The sequence below is a fragment of the Argentina silus genome (genome assembly GCF_951799395.1).
Source record: "Argentina silus genome assembly, chromosome: 12".
Lineage (NCBI taxonomy): Eukaryota > Metazoa > Chordata > Actinopteri > Argentiniformes > Argentinidae > Argentina > Argentina silus.
Genome location: NC_139666.1, coordinates 8004099 through 8023150, shown reverse-complemented (window position 1 = coordinate 8023150; position 19052 = coordinate 8004099). Strand labels below are relative to the sequence as shown.

At 48.2% G+C, this 19052-nt stretch overlaps 1 protein-coding gene across 1 annotated transcript in view; it reads left to right on the top strand.

The window, feature by feature from the left end:
• The window catches only part of epb41l5 (erythrocyte membrane protein band 4.1 like 5), a gene marked incomplete at its 3' end in the record, with an annotated part of 30590 nt that overhangs the window by 4310 nt on the left and 7228 nt on the right, over window positions 1-19052 (top strand). Inside the window, exons 3-16 of the mRNA XM_083681442.1 lie at window positions 751-855; window positions 1542-1584; window positions 1828-1906; window positions 2052-2096; window positions 2968-3020; window positions 4512-4632; window positions 5346-5433; window positions 6233-6321; window positions 6436-6526; window positions 11042-11211; window positions 12202-12308; window positions 12522-12540; window positions 13678-13708; window positions 13893-14020. Of these exons, the coding sequence (XP_083537568.1) occupies window positions 751-855; window positions 1542-1584; window positions 1828-1906; window positions 2052-2096; window positions 2968-3020; window positions 4512-4632; window positions 5346-5433; window positions 6233-6321; window positions 6436-6526; window positions 11042-11211; window positions 12202-12308; window positions 12522-12540; window positions 13678-13708; window positions 13893-14020 (1169 nt within the window). The remainder of the gene's footprint in view (window positions 1-750; window positions 856-1541; window positions 1585-1827; window positions 1907-2051; window positions 2097-2967; window positions 3021-4511; window positions 4633-5345; window positions 5434-6232; window positions 6322-6435; window positions 6527-11041; window positions 11212-12201; window positions 12309-12521; window positions 12541-13677; window positions 13709-13892; window positions 14021-19052) is intronic.

The window sequence follows — 19052 nt, the reverse complement described above, 5'->3', positions numbered from 1 at the left end:
ACCGGCGGACCAACCGCAGGTTTTGTGTTTGCACCATGTCTTTGGCCGGGGGGGGTTTGTTTTCACAGGCTGGTCCGTGTGGATCAGTCATTAGCCTAGCTGAGACCTTGCAGGACTTTTGACATTTTGTTTTTGACATTTTCTGCTTCTTTTTTTTTTTCTTTTTTTTTTTTTTTTACTGCCTAGAGGCCATGCAAACTCCCATAAAATGCATCCACATTTTCCCCAAGCTCAAACACTAGTTGAATCATGACTTTGTTCAGCACATTTGCACTGTTGACAACTTTTGTGTTAATAGAGAGAAGTAAATCATATAGCCTATTACAGCCGTGAGAATGTCGCTTTCATTTGAATTTAATGGGATTTATTATCCATTGGAAAAAGTGAAAACTAGGCATGATTGAACAATTATATTAGTATCAAAAAAACATAGGAGAACACAGTGAAAAGTGGAACCAAATGTTACATTTACATTTATGACATTTAGCAGACGCCTTTATCCAAAGCAACTTACAGCAATACATTTGTTTAAGTAAGTGAATCATCTATCCAACAGTCATCATAAGACAAAGTAATCAATGCTCACACCAGGGGCCATTGGCAGTCACAATGTTAGAAGAAGGATTTTTATTAACAGGAGAGAAACTTGTACAGGGGCGGTAGTGGGGGTGAAGAGGTCTAATGTTGAATGATTGATGACATCAAGATGCTTGTTGTCACTTTAATGAACGTATGTCTCTCTCCTCGCAGAAAAAAGCCAAAGGTGAGGAGCTGTTTGATCAGATCATGTACCATCTGGACATCGTAGAGAAGGACTACTTTGGTCTGCGCTTCATGGACTCAGCACAAGTGCCGGTGAGAGCAAATTCTCATAATGACTAACTTGACTTTATGGCCACGTCTGTCCTTATTAAGGGGGGGGGGGGTTGTTTGGTCAACCATTCATTTGACTTAACTATATAAGGTTATCAACCAGTCTTTTGGCTCTAAAGCAGAGCTTTAACTGAAGTGTGTCATTCTAAAAGGGTTTTCTTATAGGAAGTTCAAGTCTAGTTCTTAAAGTTGGCTTAATGTGCAAGACCCAGCCAGGGCAGGCTGATGTGAAGGGCATGGAAGAAGAGAGGGAGGGAGAGAGGGAGAGGGAGGGGGGAGGGCTGGAGTGAGGAATGTGGGGGAGAGGAGAGAGAAGGCTGTGCCAGAGACCTTCTGTTCCCTCATCAGCATGAACAGCCCCCACCCCCCCCCACCCCTCCTCTCCTACATTGTTCATGCCTCACAGACTCAGGCCTCCCAGACAAGTGTTACAACTAAGAAAATAACTTTTTAGTGGCACACTCAGACTGGGTGTTAGACATCACTGTGTATTCTGTCTCGTCAGATTCGTCGTGCTGACGTTGCCCATGTGAATGGCCCTTAGATATTTGATGAAATGGTGTGGTTACAAGCATCCATAACATTATACATGTCTTCTGTTCTACTGCATTGTCCTGTCTTTACATTCTACTGCCTAATTGGTTGTTATTTTCTTCCGTCTCCTACAGCATTGGCTTGACGTCACAAAAAGCATAAAAAAACAAGTCAAAAGTAAGTATTCAACTTCTACCCCATAAAGCTGAACATTGACAGGCGATATCAGGCGCGATCCTGATTCTCATATAGGGTCAATCTAGACACACAACGATGGGATGGAAGGTTACCAACAGAGACCGAAGCTATTTGAGGACGATCACGCCCACTGGTGCTCTGACGGCCAGGAACAGATTTATTCCGTTAGTGATAACCCCTCTCTTTCGCTCTCCTCCCTTCTGTCTCTCTTCTGCTTTATAGTTGGACCCCCATACTGCCTTCACATGAGGGTCAAGTTCTATTCCTCTGAACCCAATAACCTGCACGAGGAGTTGACCAGGTGAGGACTGTTTGGACTGTTTAAAGCTTCTACCCAGTTTAAAGCTTCTACCTGTATGGTAAGATTGATGAGGAACTTTTCATTCATTGTGGATATTTTATCTGGTTAACATATGAACAAATTCCTCTTTCCCCCCCCCTGGCAGATATCTATTTGTATTACAACTAAAGCAAGATATTCTCAGTGGAAAGTAAGTAACCGTCTTCAGAGACTTCCCTCCTGCACATATTAGATTTGCTAACCCCCATGCGCTAACCCCCATGCGCTAACCCCCATGCGTTGCTGCTGCTGCAATTAGTTGAGTGTGTTGGGTGTCTATCGGCCGAATGCATCATCACATACATGCATCTGTTGCAACATAACACGGATGCTAAGAGGCTTAGCTGACGGATTACATTTTATGTCGTGAACAGAGTTATTATTATTAACGTCCCATAAGTAGATTTCGAATATTAGTGTCAATTTTCACTACAGGGGGATTAGTGTTGTCTGGCAATCCAATAACACGTGTGTGAGTGTGTAGGAGTGTGTTTGTTTGTGTGTGTGTGAGTGAGTGAAAAGGGTTGTTAGATGGAGTGAATCCCCCTCGGTGCTTTCTGCTGACAGGGGTCTCTGTACACAGGAGCAGCTGTGACTGATCTCCTCATTGCCGTCTACCAGGCTGACGCTGGAGTTAATGAGGATGTGTTGAAGCTGTTATGTGCTGCTAGACATCCCTTGTTCACCGTGGGCCGGGAGTGTTACCCTAGGGGGGGATTGGAAAGTACCAGGAGAACGCCATTTACTGTACCATGTCCTACTGTGGGGTTGAGTGTTAAGCGGAAACGCTTCGGGCCCTAGGCCGACTCCATTCGCACACATTGCAAGTGTTGTGTTCTCAAAACGCTACGAACGACAATTGGTTGTGGCTAAGCGTTGCAGCACTACGTCATTGCAAGATCTAACCCTAACCCTAGCCCTAACCTTAACCCTACCCATTGTAAATGTCCATGGCCTGCTCGTATCAGTGTCGAATGCAACAGTGTGAGTTACTGACCCTGGTCTCTCTCTCGTAAACGCAGGTTAGAATGCCCCTTCGACACAGCAGTGGAACTGGCAGCCTTCTCACTGCAAGGTGAGTGAACGCAGGAGCCCACAGAAACTTGGGAACCTCGCAGGACCTGCCACAGAGGTGGATTAGTGAGGGAAACGCTGGGGGGGTGTTTCAAAACTGGAGACCCTTGAGTCTGTGGAGATGGACGTCAGCATTACGATCGTTAGCAACAGAGAATCAGCGCGGTAGCTAATTAACGGTAAAGTCCCGGAAATTACCTGTCTCAAACGGCCTTACTTGCAAGCTTAGCAGACCTTGGGCGAAATCGGAAGATGTTTACCGTTCGTTAGCTACACCGCTCAGATTTAATTAGATTTTCGGTGACGTCTTGTCTCCAAAACCGACGAGTGTCCCCCCGGTCGTGTTTACGTTCTGCCGTTTGTGACGTGCGGATTTTCGGAGCGTATTATCACTGGGTTCCCTTAGAGGCTGAGGCTACAGCGCCTGTCCACTGTTCAGACTGTACATGGACACTCCAGGGTTATTCTGAATGGAACAGAATCCCCCTCTCCTCTCCTCTCCTCTCCCCCCTCCCTCTCTCTCCCAGCTCCTCTGTGGGGTAAATGCCAGCTCATTAGAGAGGCCAGTCCTCGCCAAAGGCCCCCTAATCCAGCACTGCCCCTCTCTCCTCTCTCTGATTTTCTTTTTCTCTCCCCCCCCCCCCCCCCCTTACACACACACACACACTCTCAATCTCTCTCTATTCTTCTCTCCGTCCCCTCTGAGTACTCAAAGAAATCATCTCCGGCCCGCAATCCCGACGTTCACGCATAGCAAACCGTTATTTTCCTTAGCAGTCAGACGAGAGAAAAGCCGTTCCGAACAAGGAACGGTCACACTTTGTCATTTTCATTTTCGGGTTGAGTAGACATCAGGATTGTAGCTCCGTCCTGCAGTCTGTGTTCTATTCAACCAGATGTCAGGGTTGGTGAAGGCCAGCGCAACAATGGACACCTCCCCCTGCTGTCAAACGCACGGACGCACACACACAGCGTCTCAGGTTGGAATGTCACGTCCAGCTGAATGTCCGAATGCACTGACTGAGCGCGCTCAGTGGCTCTCTCAAGTACTCCGTTAGGGCAGTTCAGCGGGGAGTCTGTAATCCCCAGGCGGGATTTGATTTGTTGACCAGGAGGGGGGTGAACCCTATCTGCTCTGTCACAACCACACCGACTGTATCCCTGCCATCTCCCTGACCCCCTAACCTCTGACCCCCCTACAGTGCTGCTCCACACTGCGTTAAGCTCTGTGTCGCATCGCACTGCTCTATCCCGCACCAAGCTGGACCACATCACTGATAACACAGGAGCTGTCCTCACGTGTGTGTGCGTGTGTGTGTGCGTCTGTGAGAGCCTGCCTGCCTCCAGACAGGGTTATCTCAACAGTGCTATGGGAAGAGGAGGAAAGACCTCTCTGTGTACAGTGTGGCATTTGAGGCCTGTTACAGGTCGTGAATAAACATTTTTCATTTTAGTGGGTTCGAGACTCACGTTTGAACAATGTCCGTTCCAGCCGAGCTGGGCGACTGCGACCCCGCGGAGCACGCCCTGGACCTGGTGTCAGAGTTCCGCTTCATCCCAGAGCAGACGGAGACCATGGAGCTGGCTATCTTCAACACCTGGAAGGAATGCAGGTCAATGCCTTCTCTATTCGATAACAAACTTTATTGACCTTTCTTGTGGAAATTCATTATCTGAGGCAAATGTAGCATGATGTGCTGTTTTCTGATACTGTTTCATTTCCCTTGTTGTGTTGTCGATATGTTATGGCCCCTATAATATTGTGCCACTCTCGGTGCAAATGGGTGTAGTTATAGTACGCTTACAGAAAATAGATGTCGGTTACATACAACATGTGTTGAAGCGTTAAGTTGAAGTAATGTGTGAAGTCAATGTGGGCCAGCTAGGGCTGACCAGAGAGGCTAGTCTGCCTACTTTACCTTCCAAAGGGATATAATGAACTTAAGGGTGGTCAATCATGTCAACGGCTGTCTTTTAAACCAGTGGAGGTAGGAATCAGAGGACGGGCTCTTCGTAACACATGGAATGGAATGAGGAACGGTATCCGACATGTGTTTAACACCATTCCTCATTCCGTTCCGTGCGTTACAATGAGCCTCTCCTCCGATTTCTACCTCCACCAGCCTCCCCTGCTTAGCTCATACTGATCTTCTTTATTATTTCCTCATGGTGGACGTTTTTTTTTTTTAAACTTCAGCCCCAAATTATGATTCATAACCACCAGTCGTGATAAGAGAGCACATTCTTAGTATGTGAGCTAGCCAATGCCTCTGCTGGCCTTTCACCCAGTTTGCTGCCTGTCCCGGTCTCTCTCCAACCCCTCCAGAGGTCAGATGCCGGCGCAGGCAGAGATCAACTACCTGAACAAGGCCAAGTGGCTGGAGATGTACGGGGTGGACATGCACATGGTCAAGGTGAGCGCGGGTCTCTCTGCCGTCCCCGTCACGGACTCTGCTATCTAACTGACACCGGAGGCTTATCGGCTGCATGTCCCCGAGTCCCTGTTTGAGAGAGGCTGGGCTGTCCGTTGTAAAATGTCACTGCTATTGAATAATAAAAAAAATAAATCTAAAAAATAATTTAACAAAAACAAACAGTTGTCTGTTACGTTACGTTAAGCTATGGTATGCTTGGTTATAGTTCATCAGTATAATTCACCTCTGTTATGGACTCCTGGGCTATCCTGGAGTGGTCCTCTGTGGCTCAGTTGGTAGAGCATGGCGCTAACAATGCTTAGGTTGTGGGTTTGATTCCCGCTGGGACCCTATATACTGAAATGTATGCACTCACTGCAATGTAAGTCGCTTTGGATAAAAGCGTCAGCTAAATGGCATATCTCGTGTATATCATATGCTATCTAGCTAACTAACACTGGAGGCTTATCGGCTGGGCTGTCCGTTGTGTCAGTGCTATTGAACAAAAAAAACAAAAAAACAGTTGTCTGTTATGTAAAGCTATGGTGTGTTTGATGGATGAAGCACAATGTAATTCACTGAATATGTTTTGCCTCCTCAATCGTGTGTGTGTGTGTGTGTGTGTGTGTGTGTGTGTGTGTGTGTGTGTGTGTGTGTGTGTGTGTGTGTGTGTGTGTGTGTGTGTGTGTGTGTGTGTGTGTGTGTGTGTGTGTGTGTGTGTGTGTGTGTGTGTGTGTGTGTGTGTGTGTGTGTGTGTGTGTGTGTGTGTGTGTGTGCGTGCGCGTGTGTGTGCCTCCAGGCCCGAGATGGCAATGAGTACAGTCTAGGACTCACCCCGACTGGAGTGCTGGTGTTTGAGGGTGAAACCAAGATTGGCCTGTTCTTCTGGTAAGACCTCACTTATGTCTTTATTGGTGTAAGAACTCTCTAATCAATAAATTGCTGATTTTTTCGTGGGTGTTGTCTCTGTGCACGTGTGCTACCCTGGTGTATCTCCCCCAGGCCCAAGATCACCCGTCTAGACTTTAAGAAGAGCAAGCTGACCCTGGTGGTGGTGGAAGATGATGAACAGGTAGCGCAGGAGACAGAAGAGGTAATGAACCAACACCCTGCGCCTCAACACACACACACACTCCGAGCAGCTCTCCTACAGGACACACACACACACTTTAGAAGCTCTCTTACAGGACACACACGCACACTTTAGAAGCTCTCTTACAGGACACACACGCTCACTTTAGAAGCTCTCCTACAGGACACACACGCACACTTTAGAAGCTCTCCTACAGGACACACACGCACACTTTAGAAGCTCTCTTACAGGACACACACACACACTTTAGAAGCTCTCCTACAGGACACACACACACACACACAGAGAGAGGGGGTAACCATTCCAGCTCCTCCTCTCCCTCTTTACTCTACACTGGGCATTCTTCCTAAAGCCTTGCTGAGGGGCCCAGCGCCTGGTATTGTTCAACCTGGATCTGACTCATCCACGCTCACATCCTGTTCTTTATCCACCACACTCCATTGACTCTGTCCTTCTCCTCTCCGCCAGTCTATCATACTGCTGTTATGATCTACGGGTGCTTGTGTTGAATGGCTCTTCCCTCCTCCTCCAGCTCCCACACAAAGACCGCGCTGCAGGTTCCCGGTCTCATTGTCCACCGGCAGTCTTGATGTCGCTTGTCCTAAGGTCTCGTACTCGGACGAGGTCGATAGACTTTCTTCATTCACACTCGGTCAGAACCGGAGCGCCAAGGCTTGGTTTTATGTCCGGATCTGAGACGAGGAGATGTGAAATACGTGCATAGTTCTGGTCTGTTTCTCTTACCGCTGATCAGATCCTGTCAGAGTGGCGGTTGCCGCTCTCACATAGTTTCATGTTCCAGTCCAATAACAAAGCCTTTGTGTTGAGATGAAAATGAAACAGGCATTATTGCGGTACAACACCCCAGGCTAGAGATGCACAAAGCTGCTTTTTATAACGGGGGGCGGGCGGGCGGTCCTCTGTGGAATGCACTCAGTTCCACCTGCAGCAGAGCAGCCCCAGCCCTAGCACATAGTCATCTGCCCTTGCCTCTCTCTGTGTGTGTGTGTGTGTGTGTGTGTGTGTGTGTGTGTGTGTGTGTGTGTGTGCGCATTGTAGACCTAGATGTGTAACTGTGAGTCGCCTTGAGTGGGTGGCTGGGTGTGTGTGTGTGTGTGTGTCGGGAGGTTCTGTATTGTAGACTTTGATGTGTGACTGTGAGTCCTTGAGTGGGTGGCTGGGTGTGTGTGTGTGTGTGTGTGTGTGTGTGTGTGTGTTTTCCGTTTGCTGTGTTTGGGCGGGGGTTGGTAGTGACAGTTTTGAAGCAGACGAATGTCCTTGAATAAGCGTGTGCGTGCGTGTGTCTGTCTCCGTCCGTCCGTCCGTCCAGGAGGAGTCTTTGCTCCCTCCCTGTGAGGTGACTGGCAGGGCTCAGGCAGGCTAGCTGGCCTCTCTCCAGCCACAGTTAATAAAAGCAGCTCTGCTCCAGAACGTTCCCTCAGGCATGTGTGGCATCTACAGCTCTCGCCTTCCATAAATCAGCCTAGCCGCTAACGTGGAAATAGACCTGGTCATCACCGGCCTGGCGAACAAGGCATTCACACGCTACCACCTTGCACACAGGCGTGTGTGTGTGTGTGTGTGTGTGTGTGTGTGTGTGTGTGTGTGTGTGTGTGTGTGTGTGTGTGTGTGTGTGTGTGTGTGTGTGTGTGTGTGTGTGTGTTCTTTGCAGGTGTTATTGTTGCGACGTGGGCTTCACTATAGCATTTAAGATGGAGTCATTATGCTGTGGTTATACTGTAATCCCCCGGTGTAGGAGGAGGAGGAGGAGGCTAGGAGAGGAGAGGAGGAGGAGGCTAGGAGAGGAGAGGCCAGTGCTGGAGAGAGAGAGAGAGCGAGCGAGAGAGAGAGTAATTAAATTCATGATGACTAAGAAGCCTGGGTCTGCTCACCCGAACTGACAGGTGACCAGTCGGAATGTGGAATGTACTACACGATCGGAACGCCACGGGGGTCTTGACTTTGGGACGTTTTACTAATCTCTGGTGTATGTGTGTGTGTGTGTGTGTCGAGTGTGTGTGTGTGTGTGTCGAGTGTGTGCGTGTCTCTGCGTCTCCGCCCTCGCTGCAAAATGTATTCTGGTTGTCATCTCCCGCCTTTGTTTTGAAGTCTTAATCCTGCCTGTGAAGGCGCGGTGTTCCCAGCCTCCCTGTACCTTGTGTCAGAGTTAATGAAGCCCTGGTAGCAGTGGGCTGAGGAGCAGCAGGCCGGAGCTCCACTGAGGAAGTCGCTCACACTGGCATAACTGATTAAGACGGGAGAAGCGATTTGATTGGCCTCATCAAGGCCTGACGGTGAATTAGATTAATGAGCAACTGGGAAACTGCACCGCAGCCCAGACACCGACCCTGCCCTCTCTGGTCGTCTGACTGACTTGTCCATATACTGACTCAAATTAGAGCTAGAAAATGGGGGATTGGGGATTGTTAGATATTAAAATATGTATATATATACATACAGCTCTGGAAAAAATTAAGAGACCACTGCAAAATTATCAGTTTCTCTGGTTTTACTATTTCTCGGTATGTGTTTGAGTAAAATGAAAATTTTTGTTTTATTCTATAAACTACTGACAACATTTCTCCCAAATTCCTTTATTTGCGGAAAATAACAACTGGTCAAAACAACAAAAAAGATGCAGTGTTTTCAGATCTCGAATAATGGAAAGAAAACAAGTTCATATTCATTTTTAAACACCACTATACTAATGTTTTAACTTAGGAAGAGTTCAGAAATCAATATTTGATGGAATAACCCTGATTTACAATCACAGCTTTCATGCGTCTTGGCATGCTCTCCACCAGTCTTTCACATTGCTGTTGGGTGACTTTATGCCACTCCTGGCACAAAAATTCAAGCAGCTTGGCTTTGTTTGATGGCTTGTGACCATCCATCTTCCTCTTGATCACATTCCAGAGGTTTTCAATGGGGTTCAGGTCCAGAGATTGGGCTTGCCATGACAGGGTCTTGATCTGGTGGTCCTCCATCCACACCTTGCCTGACCTGGCTGTGTGGCATGCAGCATTGTCCTGCTGGAAAAAACAATCCTCAGAGTTGGGAAACATTGTCAGAGCAGAAGGAAACAAGTTTTCTTCCAGGACAACTTTGTACGTGGCTTGATTCATGCGTCCTTCACAAAGGCAAATCTGCCCGATTCCAGCCTTGCTGAAGCACCCCCAAATCATCACCGATCCTCCATCAAATTTCACAGTAGGTGCGAGACACTGTGGCTTATAGGCCTCTCCAGGTCTCCGTCTAACCATTAGGCGGCCAGGTGTTGGGCAAAGCTGAAAATTGGACTCATCAGAGAAGATGACCTTACTCCAGTCCTCTACAGTCCAATCCTTATGGTTTTTGCAAACCTCAACCTGGCTCTTTGCTTCTCGTTGATGAAGGGCTTTTTTCTAGCTTTGCACGACTTCAGCCCTGCCCCTAGGAGCCTGTTTCGAACCGTCCTCGCCGTGCACTTCACCCCAGCTGCCGCTTGCCATTCTTTTTGTAGGTCACTTGATGTCATCCTACGGTTGTTGAGTGACATTCGAATGAGTTGGCGGTCATCCCGGTGAGTGGAGAGTAGTTTTCGCCCTCTACCGGTCTGTAGCTTTGTTGTCCCTAATGTCTGCTGCTTGACCTTGTTCTTATGAACCGCCGTCTTTGAAATTTTAAGGATGGAAGCAACCTGACGCTCACTGTATCCTGTTATTTTTTTATTCCAATTACTTTTGAGGTACTACTAGCACTGTTTTTGCCAATCCTGCTGGTCCTATTGCAAGAGGATAGTGATGACCACAGCAGTGGTTTTTATACTTTTCCTCATTAAATAAGATTTGGTTCAGGTGATCACCTAATCAGTAACCAGCCATTAAGTAGAATGAGGTGTCTGTATTGGAATTCAACAGTCACTGGAATGGAATGGCTGCCATACATGTAGAGATGCTGATTTAAGAAAAATTTGGAGTGGTCTCTTAATTTTTTCCAGAGCTATATATATATATATATATATATATATGTCTAGCAGAGCATCACCAGAGAAGATACCCGGCATATGGTGGGGTCGCAGACTTCAGGCAGTTATTGCATGCAAAGGATTGTCCACCAAATACTAAACACGAGTGCTTCATTTGGACGTTTGATGAATCTCTCCCATTACTTTTGTGTGCACTGAAATAGGGGGACTATGCATGAATAGTGGTGTCATTTCTGAATGGTGAAACCAATATGTACACAAATACCATAGAATATGATTTCAAATCCAAACTTTTGTAGAGCATATATATATGTGCATCTATATGTATCTATACCCAATGGTAACATTTAATTAGCCCCCTCTGTCACTGTTCCCTGAGTTTGTGTTTCTGTCTCCTCTCCCTGTCCCCTGGTACTATAATGAATAGTGTACAGTGTACAGAGTTTTGCTGACAGTGCATTCTCTCCCCCCTCCCTACCTCGGTCCCCCCCCTCCCCCTCTCTTTCCCTACCTCGCCCCCCCCCCCCCCCCCCCTCTCTATCTCTCAGAGTAAGGAGCAGGAGCACACGTTTGTGTTCAGGATGGACCACCCCAAGGCCTGTAAGCACCTGTGGAAGTGTGCCGTGGAGCACCACGCCTTCTTCCGCCTCCGCGGCCCCGTCCAGAAGGGCAACCAACGCTCCGGATTCATCCGCATGGGCTCCCGCTTCCGCTACAGGTACTGCTGAACGCACTCACTCACTCACTCACACACTCGCACACTGCACGCTGTACTTACTACTGCTTTGGTGTGTGGATTGCTTGTAGGAATCTTTGTGAAGCATTCACACGCTGCATACCATTCACTCCCACACAAGCAGGAGGAGCTTCACATCATCTGATTCTGATTTGTTTTCATCTTTATTATTTTTGATAGGACCCCCACCATCCCTTCATACAAATACTGTCTCTTACTGAAGCTTATTTTTTCTATGTTTTCCCCCATTGCGTGAAGTAGCTTCTCTAGCTGTGTCCACTGCAGACTGCTAAATAAGCATCAGCAGGGTCTCTCTCCAGCCCTGTTGTTTTTGGGCGGGGTTGGTGGGGGGTCGGTCCGTTGAGTGGCCCTGGGGTTCAGCAGGGGTCAGTCCCGTGTCACAACATCTCGTGGGGCTCCGGAGGACAGCTAGCTACCCTGAGGGGGACTTGGAGGGTCGGGGGGGGGGGATGGGAGGGGACTCGTAATGGGGACACTACACTGTGTGTAGCATCCCAGCAGCGGCTACAACAACAACAACAACAACAACAACAACAACACCACCACCACCACCCGCTAGCTAGCTAGCCGCCTGCTCTCTGTGGTACCCTAGTACTGCATGTCCCATTCCCATTTAGAAGACCGTTCCTGCCGTTCTCCTTCAAGCCTTAATAACTCACTTTGCGCTCTCTTCATATTTCATAACCCATGCTTCACAGGGTGTTCGTGTCGAGACATAAGCCTTCCTTCGGCTGGATCTTGCTCAACATTTTTTGTTATTTTAAAGCAAATCGCAAACTGTTTGCCTCGGTGGATACTGAGCCTGTACCACAGAAGTTTCAGTCATTATGAAGTCATTTGAAGACTCCCCCCGCCCCCCCCCCCCTCGGCTGTGCCCCTGCCCCGGACCTGGTGGTGTGTTCAGCTCTCTACAGTAACACTCTCTCCTCCCTATGCCGTGTGTCCCCCCAGCGGGAAGACAGAGTACCAGACCACCAAGGCTAACAAAGCCAGGAGGTCCGCCTCGTTTGAGAGGAGGCCCAGCCGCCGTTACTCCAGAAGGACCATGCAGAACAGGGGTGAGTGGAACACACACACACACACACACACACACACACAATCTCACACTCACACACACACACACACACACAGAGTCAGATAAGACTAGTAGGAGTAGCAGCCCCAGATAGCTTATTCTGTCCTGTTCCTTATCTACATTTTGTTATTTTGTATGTGGTACTTTCACATCACACACAAATGATTTCACTCTTCTTTCTGTTTCTGTACTACAGGAGCCAGCAGACCCCAAGAGTAAGTACTGTACAAATTATTTCTGAACAGAATGTTTTGTAACCGGAAAGGTCACTGATTAAATAATCTCTTCCTCTAGCTGTTTGTGAATATCTCTCCTCGGTTGTTGTGTGGAGGTTGGTGTGTAAGACCTCACTCATCTCAGCCAGATAAACACACCGCACACACACACACACACACCACGCACACCATTTTACATTTACATTTATGGCATTTAGCAGATGCCTTTATCCAAAGCGACTTATAACAAATACACCACACACACACACACACACACACACGTCACACCCAGGCTATGTGCTCCTCCAGACCTGCCCTGGGTGTGTGTGTGTTCTTTATCTGTGCTGGGGGAGGAGAGCACTGGTTATCATCACACACTGATCTCCCAGTCCACAATGTGCAGCGTGCCTGTACATTCACTGCCCACTATAGTGTGTGTGTGTGTGTGTGTGTGTGTGTGTGTGTGTGTGTGTGTGTGTGTGTGTGTGTGTGAGCGCGCGCTGCCATGACCATTACTGCCCTTTTCTCTAGAATATTCTTAGCCTCTGTGTGCTCTCTCAGCTGATGATGACCTTTACCATGGCCATTTTGATGTGAGATCTTGTGAAGCGAGTGTGCAATTACAGCTGCATAATCTGCTTGACATTCCTCTGTGTTCAGTGAGCACATTTTTCATGTTCGTTGAATCTCGTCATGGTCGGACCCTGTGTTTCAATTACACACGTGTTAGCTGACGGTGATGTCATCGTGACCGTGGGAGTGCCTGACGACGCTCACGTGGTCGGTCGTCATAGTGACTAGGGATGAACCAGACGCATAGCTCCTTTTGTCTCTCCAAAGACTCTCTGGAAAATAACTTGCCTGTTGACTCTCTCTCTCCCCCCTCTCTCTCTCTCTATCTCCCCTCTCTCTCTCTCTCTCTCTCTCTCTCTCTCTCTCTCTGTCTCCTTCTCTCTATCTCTCTCCCCCCCTCTCTCTCTCCTCTATCTCCCCCCTCTCTCTCTGTCTCCTCTCTCTCTCTCTATCTCCCCTCTCTCTCTCTATCTCCCCTCTCTCTCTCTCCTCTATCTGTCTTTCTTTCTCTCCATCTCTCTCTCTCCTTCTCTCCATCTCTCCCCCCCCCCCCCCCCCTATTAGTTCACACAACAATGGAGTGGGCTCCAACAAGGTACGGTGCGAATGCGACCTCCCCTCAGACTAGTCACACCACTAGGAATGTTTGGATTGTGTCATTACATTGACATACAGTATGTGGTATTGATGGACGGCCTCTCCTTATCTCACCCATTGTCTTGTCTTATCATAACCCTGTGACCCCCCCCACCACCTCCACACCCCCCCCCCCCCTACAGCCCACCTACACCAGAAGCCCCTGGTCCCTCCCCACTGCTGCTGCCCCCGCCTCCTCCTCTGCCGGCGGCCCCATGGAAATCGAAACCCTCCCCAGGAGTCCTGGCGGTGGCCAATCAGAGAAGAGGAGGTGAGCCGTTCGCTGTTCTAATGCCATAAGAGCGTTAAGCTGCTTAGTCTGCCGTCCTGCTGTCACTGGGAGGCCAGGAGAGGGACCACATACTGTACCTGGCTGGGGCTCGGGGGGTGAAGAGGGTGGTGCTGGTTAGGATGGTGGGTGGGTGTGGGTGGGTGTTGATTGACAGCTGTCCGCTGAGGGTGTGTGTGTGTGAGGGAGTATGAGTGTTTTGTGGGAGTGGGTGGTGGTGGTGGTGGTGGTGGTGGTGGTGGTGGTGGTGGTGGTGGTGGTGGTGGAGGTGGAGGTGGAGTGTGAGTGTTTTAAGTGTGTGTCTGTGTGTGGTACATTGATTAAAATTTGAGCTGTGAGGGCTTCTGGAGTACTACTTCCACAGTGTGTGAGTGCATGTTTGGCATCCTGCTTTGACAGTGAGCAGACTACTGCTGCTTCTGCTGCTGTGGTACTGGGGGGGTGGTGGTGGTGGTGGAGGGGGTGGTGATGGGCGGGGGGGGGGGGGGGGTGGTGGGCCCTGCTGGGTTGGCAACAACAAACCCTCTCTCATAACAGACCCCCACTCCCCTCAACCCAGATCTCCAAGGATTTACTGTGCAATGAAGGGGTCTGCCTCTAACTTCCTGGGATATTAAAAAGAAAGTGTGTGTGTGTGTGTGTGTGTGTGTGTGTGTGTGTGTGTGTGTGTGTGTGTGTGTGTAAGAATTTGTGCCCCCCATTTACAATTCTGCCTTTTGTTCTAGTATGATGTACTGAAACCAAACAAGCCTTTGTCTTAAGGCAAGGTATGTACCTTCTGAGTTATTATGCCTCTGGTGGCCTCAGTAGATTTGCTTGAACCAATCAGCTTTCATGGGTGGGCTTCATGATTGTGGGTTAAGGGTCGCCTGTCCTGCAGTCAAATCATCTTCTATGGTCGAGGGTTTGCGCTCTGTGCAGTGATTCTCTCTCTCTCTCTCTCTCTCAATACCAACCCAATCAGTGTAGGAGGGGATCGGTGCTTTACATCGTCTCAGCTATGCATTTACTGTGGTGACTGTCCTCTTTCTGTCCATCATTGTGATCTTCTACTGCTATGTCCTGCCCTCCCTCCTACTCCCCCTCCTCCTCCTCCTCCTCCTCATCCTCCCTTTTTGTATTTGAAAAATACTTTTTATATTCTGTGTTATTGTTTCAGTCCCCTCAGGAGGCGATAGTTCTAGACGGTATGGCTGAAGTGAGACCTGAATGAGACCAGTTTCGGTCCACGTCCCCATATGGTGTAACACACTCCCAGACAGAGCTGCAGTAAGATTAGATTTTAAACAGCGGGGGGATGAAGATCGCACCCCTATGAAAGCTTAATTCACACTGTGCATATTTCATGACTTTCACGACAGGCGTGAAACACTTTCCGTGTCAACTGGCGATTACGATTTAATGATCGTCGACTTCAACCCAGGACATTTCAACAGAGCCACTTCCCAGACTGAGGACCAAGGGAGTAGATTCCCAACTGTGCTGCTCCACTATCAGACCCGAGGAACAGTACGCCAAGCTCCTGTCAGAGGTGGAGAACCAAAAAACCTTTTAGAGGGCCACATTTTAACGCCTCCCACATGTTAATGGATTGATCCCACTGGTGCTCTACCACAGTGCTCTACCACGCTGCTCTACCACGATTGCTATTATCCAGCTAATTCAATCCATTTGTAAGCTGTAAGGAAAAGCTTTAGGGAACAACCGGCGGAAGGAGATTCGTAAAAACAGTCTTGATTGCGAGAAAGTAGAGAGACGAAGTGTGATTTTTATCTCCGTTACAGGCAAAATGAGTTCTAGTAAGGTTTGAACATCGTTTTTTTGTTTTTTTTTGCTGAGCAGATGTGCCTGCTTATCACCCAGTGGTGAGGAATTCGCCTTGATAAATTAGCGCTGGATTTGGCTCAGCTCTGGGGCCACACTGTTCCTAATCCTCTCCTTCTGACATATTTATGTGCAGACATACCCCAGCCTGGTCTACGGCTTAGTATTGTTTACACTGATGGGGAACTCAAGAGTCATAATGAATAGGTTGTTTGTTACCTATTGCCTTGAAATGGAAGGCGATGAGATCATTTAGTTGAGTTCATTGACTGGAATATTGCACCTTCGCATTCCGTGGGGTTTTTAGCAACTCGCGACTGCTTAGCCTCCCTTTATTTGGGAAGATAAAGCTGTTAGTTCCGGTTTACTGTCGTTCACTTCATGCCAAGACTCGTATAAGTGATTAATACGCTGGTACCAATGGCCTATTTTTATTCTAAAGCCTCAAGTATCGTAAAGAAGCGTACGAGTTGCTCCCCGCCCCCCTCCTCCTCCTCCTCCTCTCCTCCCTTCTCACCCTCCCGCAATCAACCTCCATTAACCTTCATCACACATTCATTGTCTTCTGCCTGCGATTCTAATGCATGGCAACAGTGACATACGAACGACTTCTGCAACATGTATATTTATAATTAACACATTTGCTCAAGCGTGGTTTTGTTCTTTTTGATGTCCTTTCCTTCAGACTGTCCCTCGTGTTCCTGTCCGATCTGTCACGTCGCATCTGCTCTTTGACCTCCATTTCACACTCAGCGATGAACAACATCAAGCTACCCTCTCTAGGCTAAAAAAAAAAAAAAAAAAGCAATATTAAAAATTGATTCTCCCCCACATATTTATAAGATGAGAGCGCGTTTTTTCGGGTGCCAGCGTTTCAACGCTGCCTCTTCACAAGGCCTACTGTACTGTGTAGGAAATGTATGGCTATTAACTATTCAGCGTATCCCCACTTGGGCTGACTGAAGGGCCTATTAAATGCCCCGCGTTAGCATAGGAATCATTCCCTCCACTCACATCGAGTTTGGGAAGCTGTCAACCATCCATCACAGGGGACGGATGTCCCCGGGCCAACGGCTGGGAGTTGACATGCAACGCATCCCACTCCAGTGATGAAGTTAGACGACCCCTCATGTTATTTTGGTCATAATGGAGCGATATGTCACCATAGAAGATGGAACACTGTTCTATCTGTATGTCACCACACAGATGACAACACCAACACCATACGTGTGTGTGTGTGTGTGTGTGTGTGTAGTGAAACAAGCGACATGTGTACTCATTCATTCACTCCATACAGTATATTCAGCCAGTAAGACATCCAGGCACGTAGTTATGGAGCAAACGATTACATATCACAACATTACATAAACCCCCGAGACAGATCTAGCCCTGTTCTTCAGGTGTCTTCCTTCTGTCTGTCTCTCTCTCTCTCTCTCTCTCTCTCTCTCTCTCTCTCTCCCCCCCCTTCTTTCTTGTTATCAGCTCTGCCACTCCCTCTTGTCTGCACACTCCTCTTGACTCCTGCATTCCTCCTCCCATCGTGTGTTAATTCCTGCCATCCTGCCTCCCTCCCCCTCTCCTCCACCCTCCCTCCCCCTCTCCTCCACCCTCCCTCCCCCTCTCCTCCACCCTTCCTGTAGGCGTCTCTCCCCTCCCACATCTCAATGGTGACCCCTGACCCCCACACACCCCCCCAGACCCTCTCCCTCTCCTGGGGTCGGACGCCACAAGACCTCTCACCCATCTGTCTCACCCGGACACTAATGCTCAAGGAGAGAGAGAGGCCAGACGAGAAGTGACGCCAAATTACCTGGGCACGTTCACTCCCCCTCCCCTCCCCTCCCCACCCCACCCCCCGCCTCACACACTGAAACTGCCCAGGCCCTCCATCTCACCCCCCCTCCCCCTCCCCACCCCTCCCAGTGATACTGGCCGGGTCGAGACGGTATCGAGGGAAAGGACAATAAGCAGCCTGTTGACTGAAGCCAAGAGGAGAACCTGAACCTGGATACCGGTTCCCTAAACATCTCACTGAAAAATGACTGTCTATCTTTCGATGTCCAAGATAGTACACCTCCCTTTGGCCCTCTCCCCTTCTCCACGACCCCAACAAAGTTGTTTTTGCTTGTTACGTTTCATATTACCGCTGTCTTGTCTAATGTCAATCATTGAGTGATTTGATTCAACTACGTTTTAAAGATTTTTTTTTTATTATTATTTTTATCTATTTTGGTACATTTCGTGGATCTGCACATTATTTAAAATGTCTCAATCTAGCTTGTTTGTGGAATTAATGCACAAAGTACAGGATGAATTCAGTTAGCCTAGATCTTAAACAGTTTACAGTGTTCTGTTTAAACTCCTGTAAACTCGCAAATTGAAATGTTATCTGTTATTTCTTTGTCGACACCTGTTACATGCACATCTCTACCAATGAAAATGATTTGTTTCCGTCACTTACTGTTTACATTGTGACATTATGACCAAAGGATGAATCTTCTATGTATCTTCTGTGATGTGAGACCTTTGATACCGGATCAGACAGCAATAAAGGAGCCCAACTCCACCTCTGTGTGGGCGGTTGTTTTATACATGTCTGGGAGATGCCAGGATCGGGATGTCACTCCGTGGTCCGCTGTGGCTCAGTTGGTAGAGCATGGCACTGACAGCACTTAGGTTGTGGGTTTGATTCCTGCTGGGACCATGTATACTGAAATGTATTCACTCACTGTAATGTAAGTCGCTTTGGATAAAAGTGTCAGCTAAATGGCATGTATTATTATTATATGATAATAATATATAATTATGCTGTCCCTTGGGGGGTGATTATTGAGGCCGGCAGCATGTTCGGTCTTTTCCATGAGGGACGGGGAGTTTCCTGTGTGAAAACTAAAACCAGTTGTCTCAAAGCCTCTTACAGGCTGCTGTAATCTCACTCCTGTCATGTGTGGAATGTGACTCACTCCCCCCCCCCCCCCTCCACCTCTCCCTTTCCCTCCCAAACCGCAGAGAAAGAGGTGTGTGTGTGTGTGTGTGTGTGTGTGTGTGTGTGTGTGTGTCTCACCATTGTTCTCTTTATGTCAACAAGATGACCTGTGTTTGACCTACCTGTCTTAAGGCGGTGTGAGGTAATTTACCTTGTGAGGTAATTTACCTCTCTTCTTTCACCATGACCACCGGCTACAGCCAA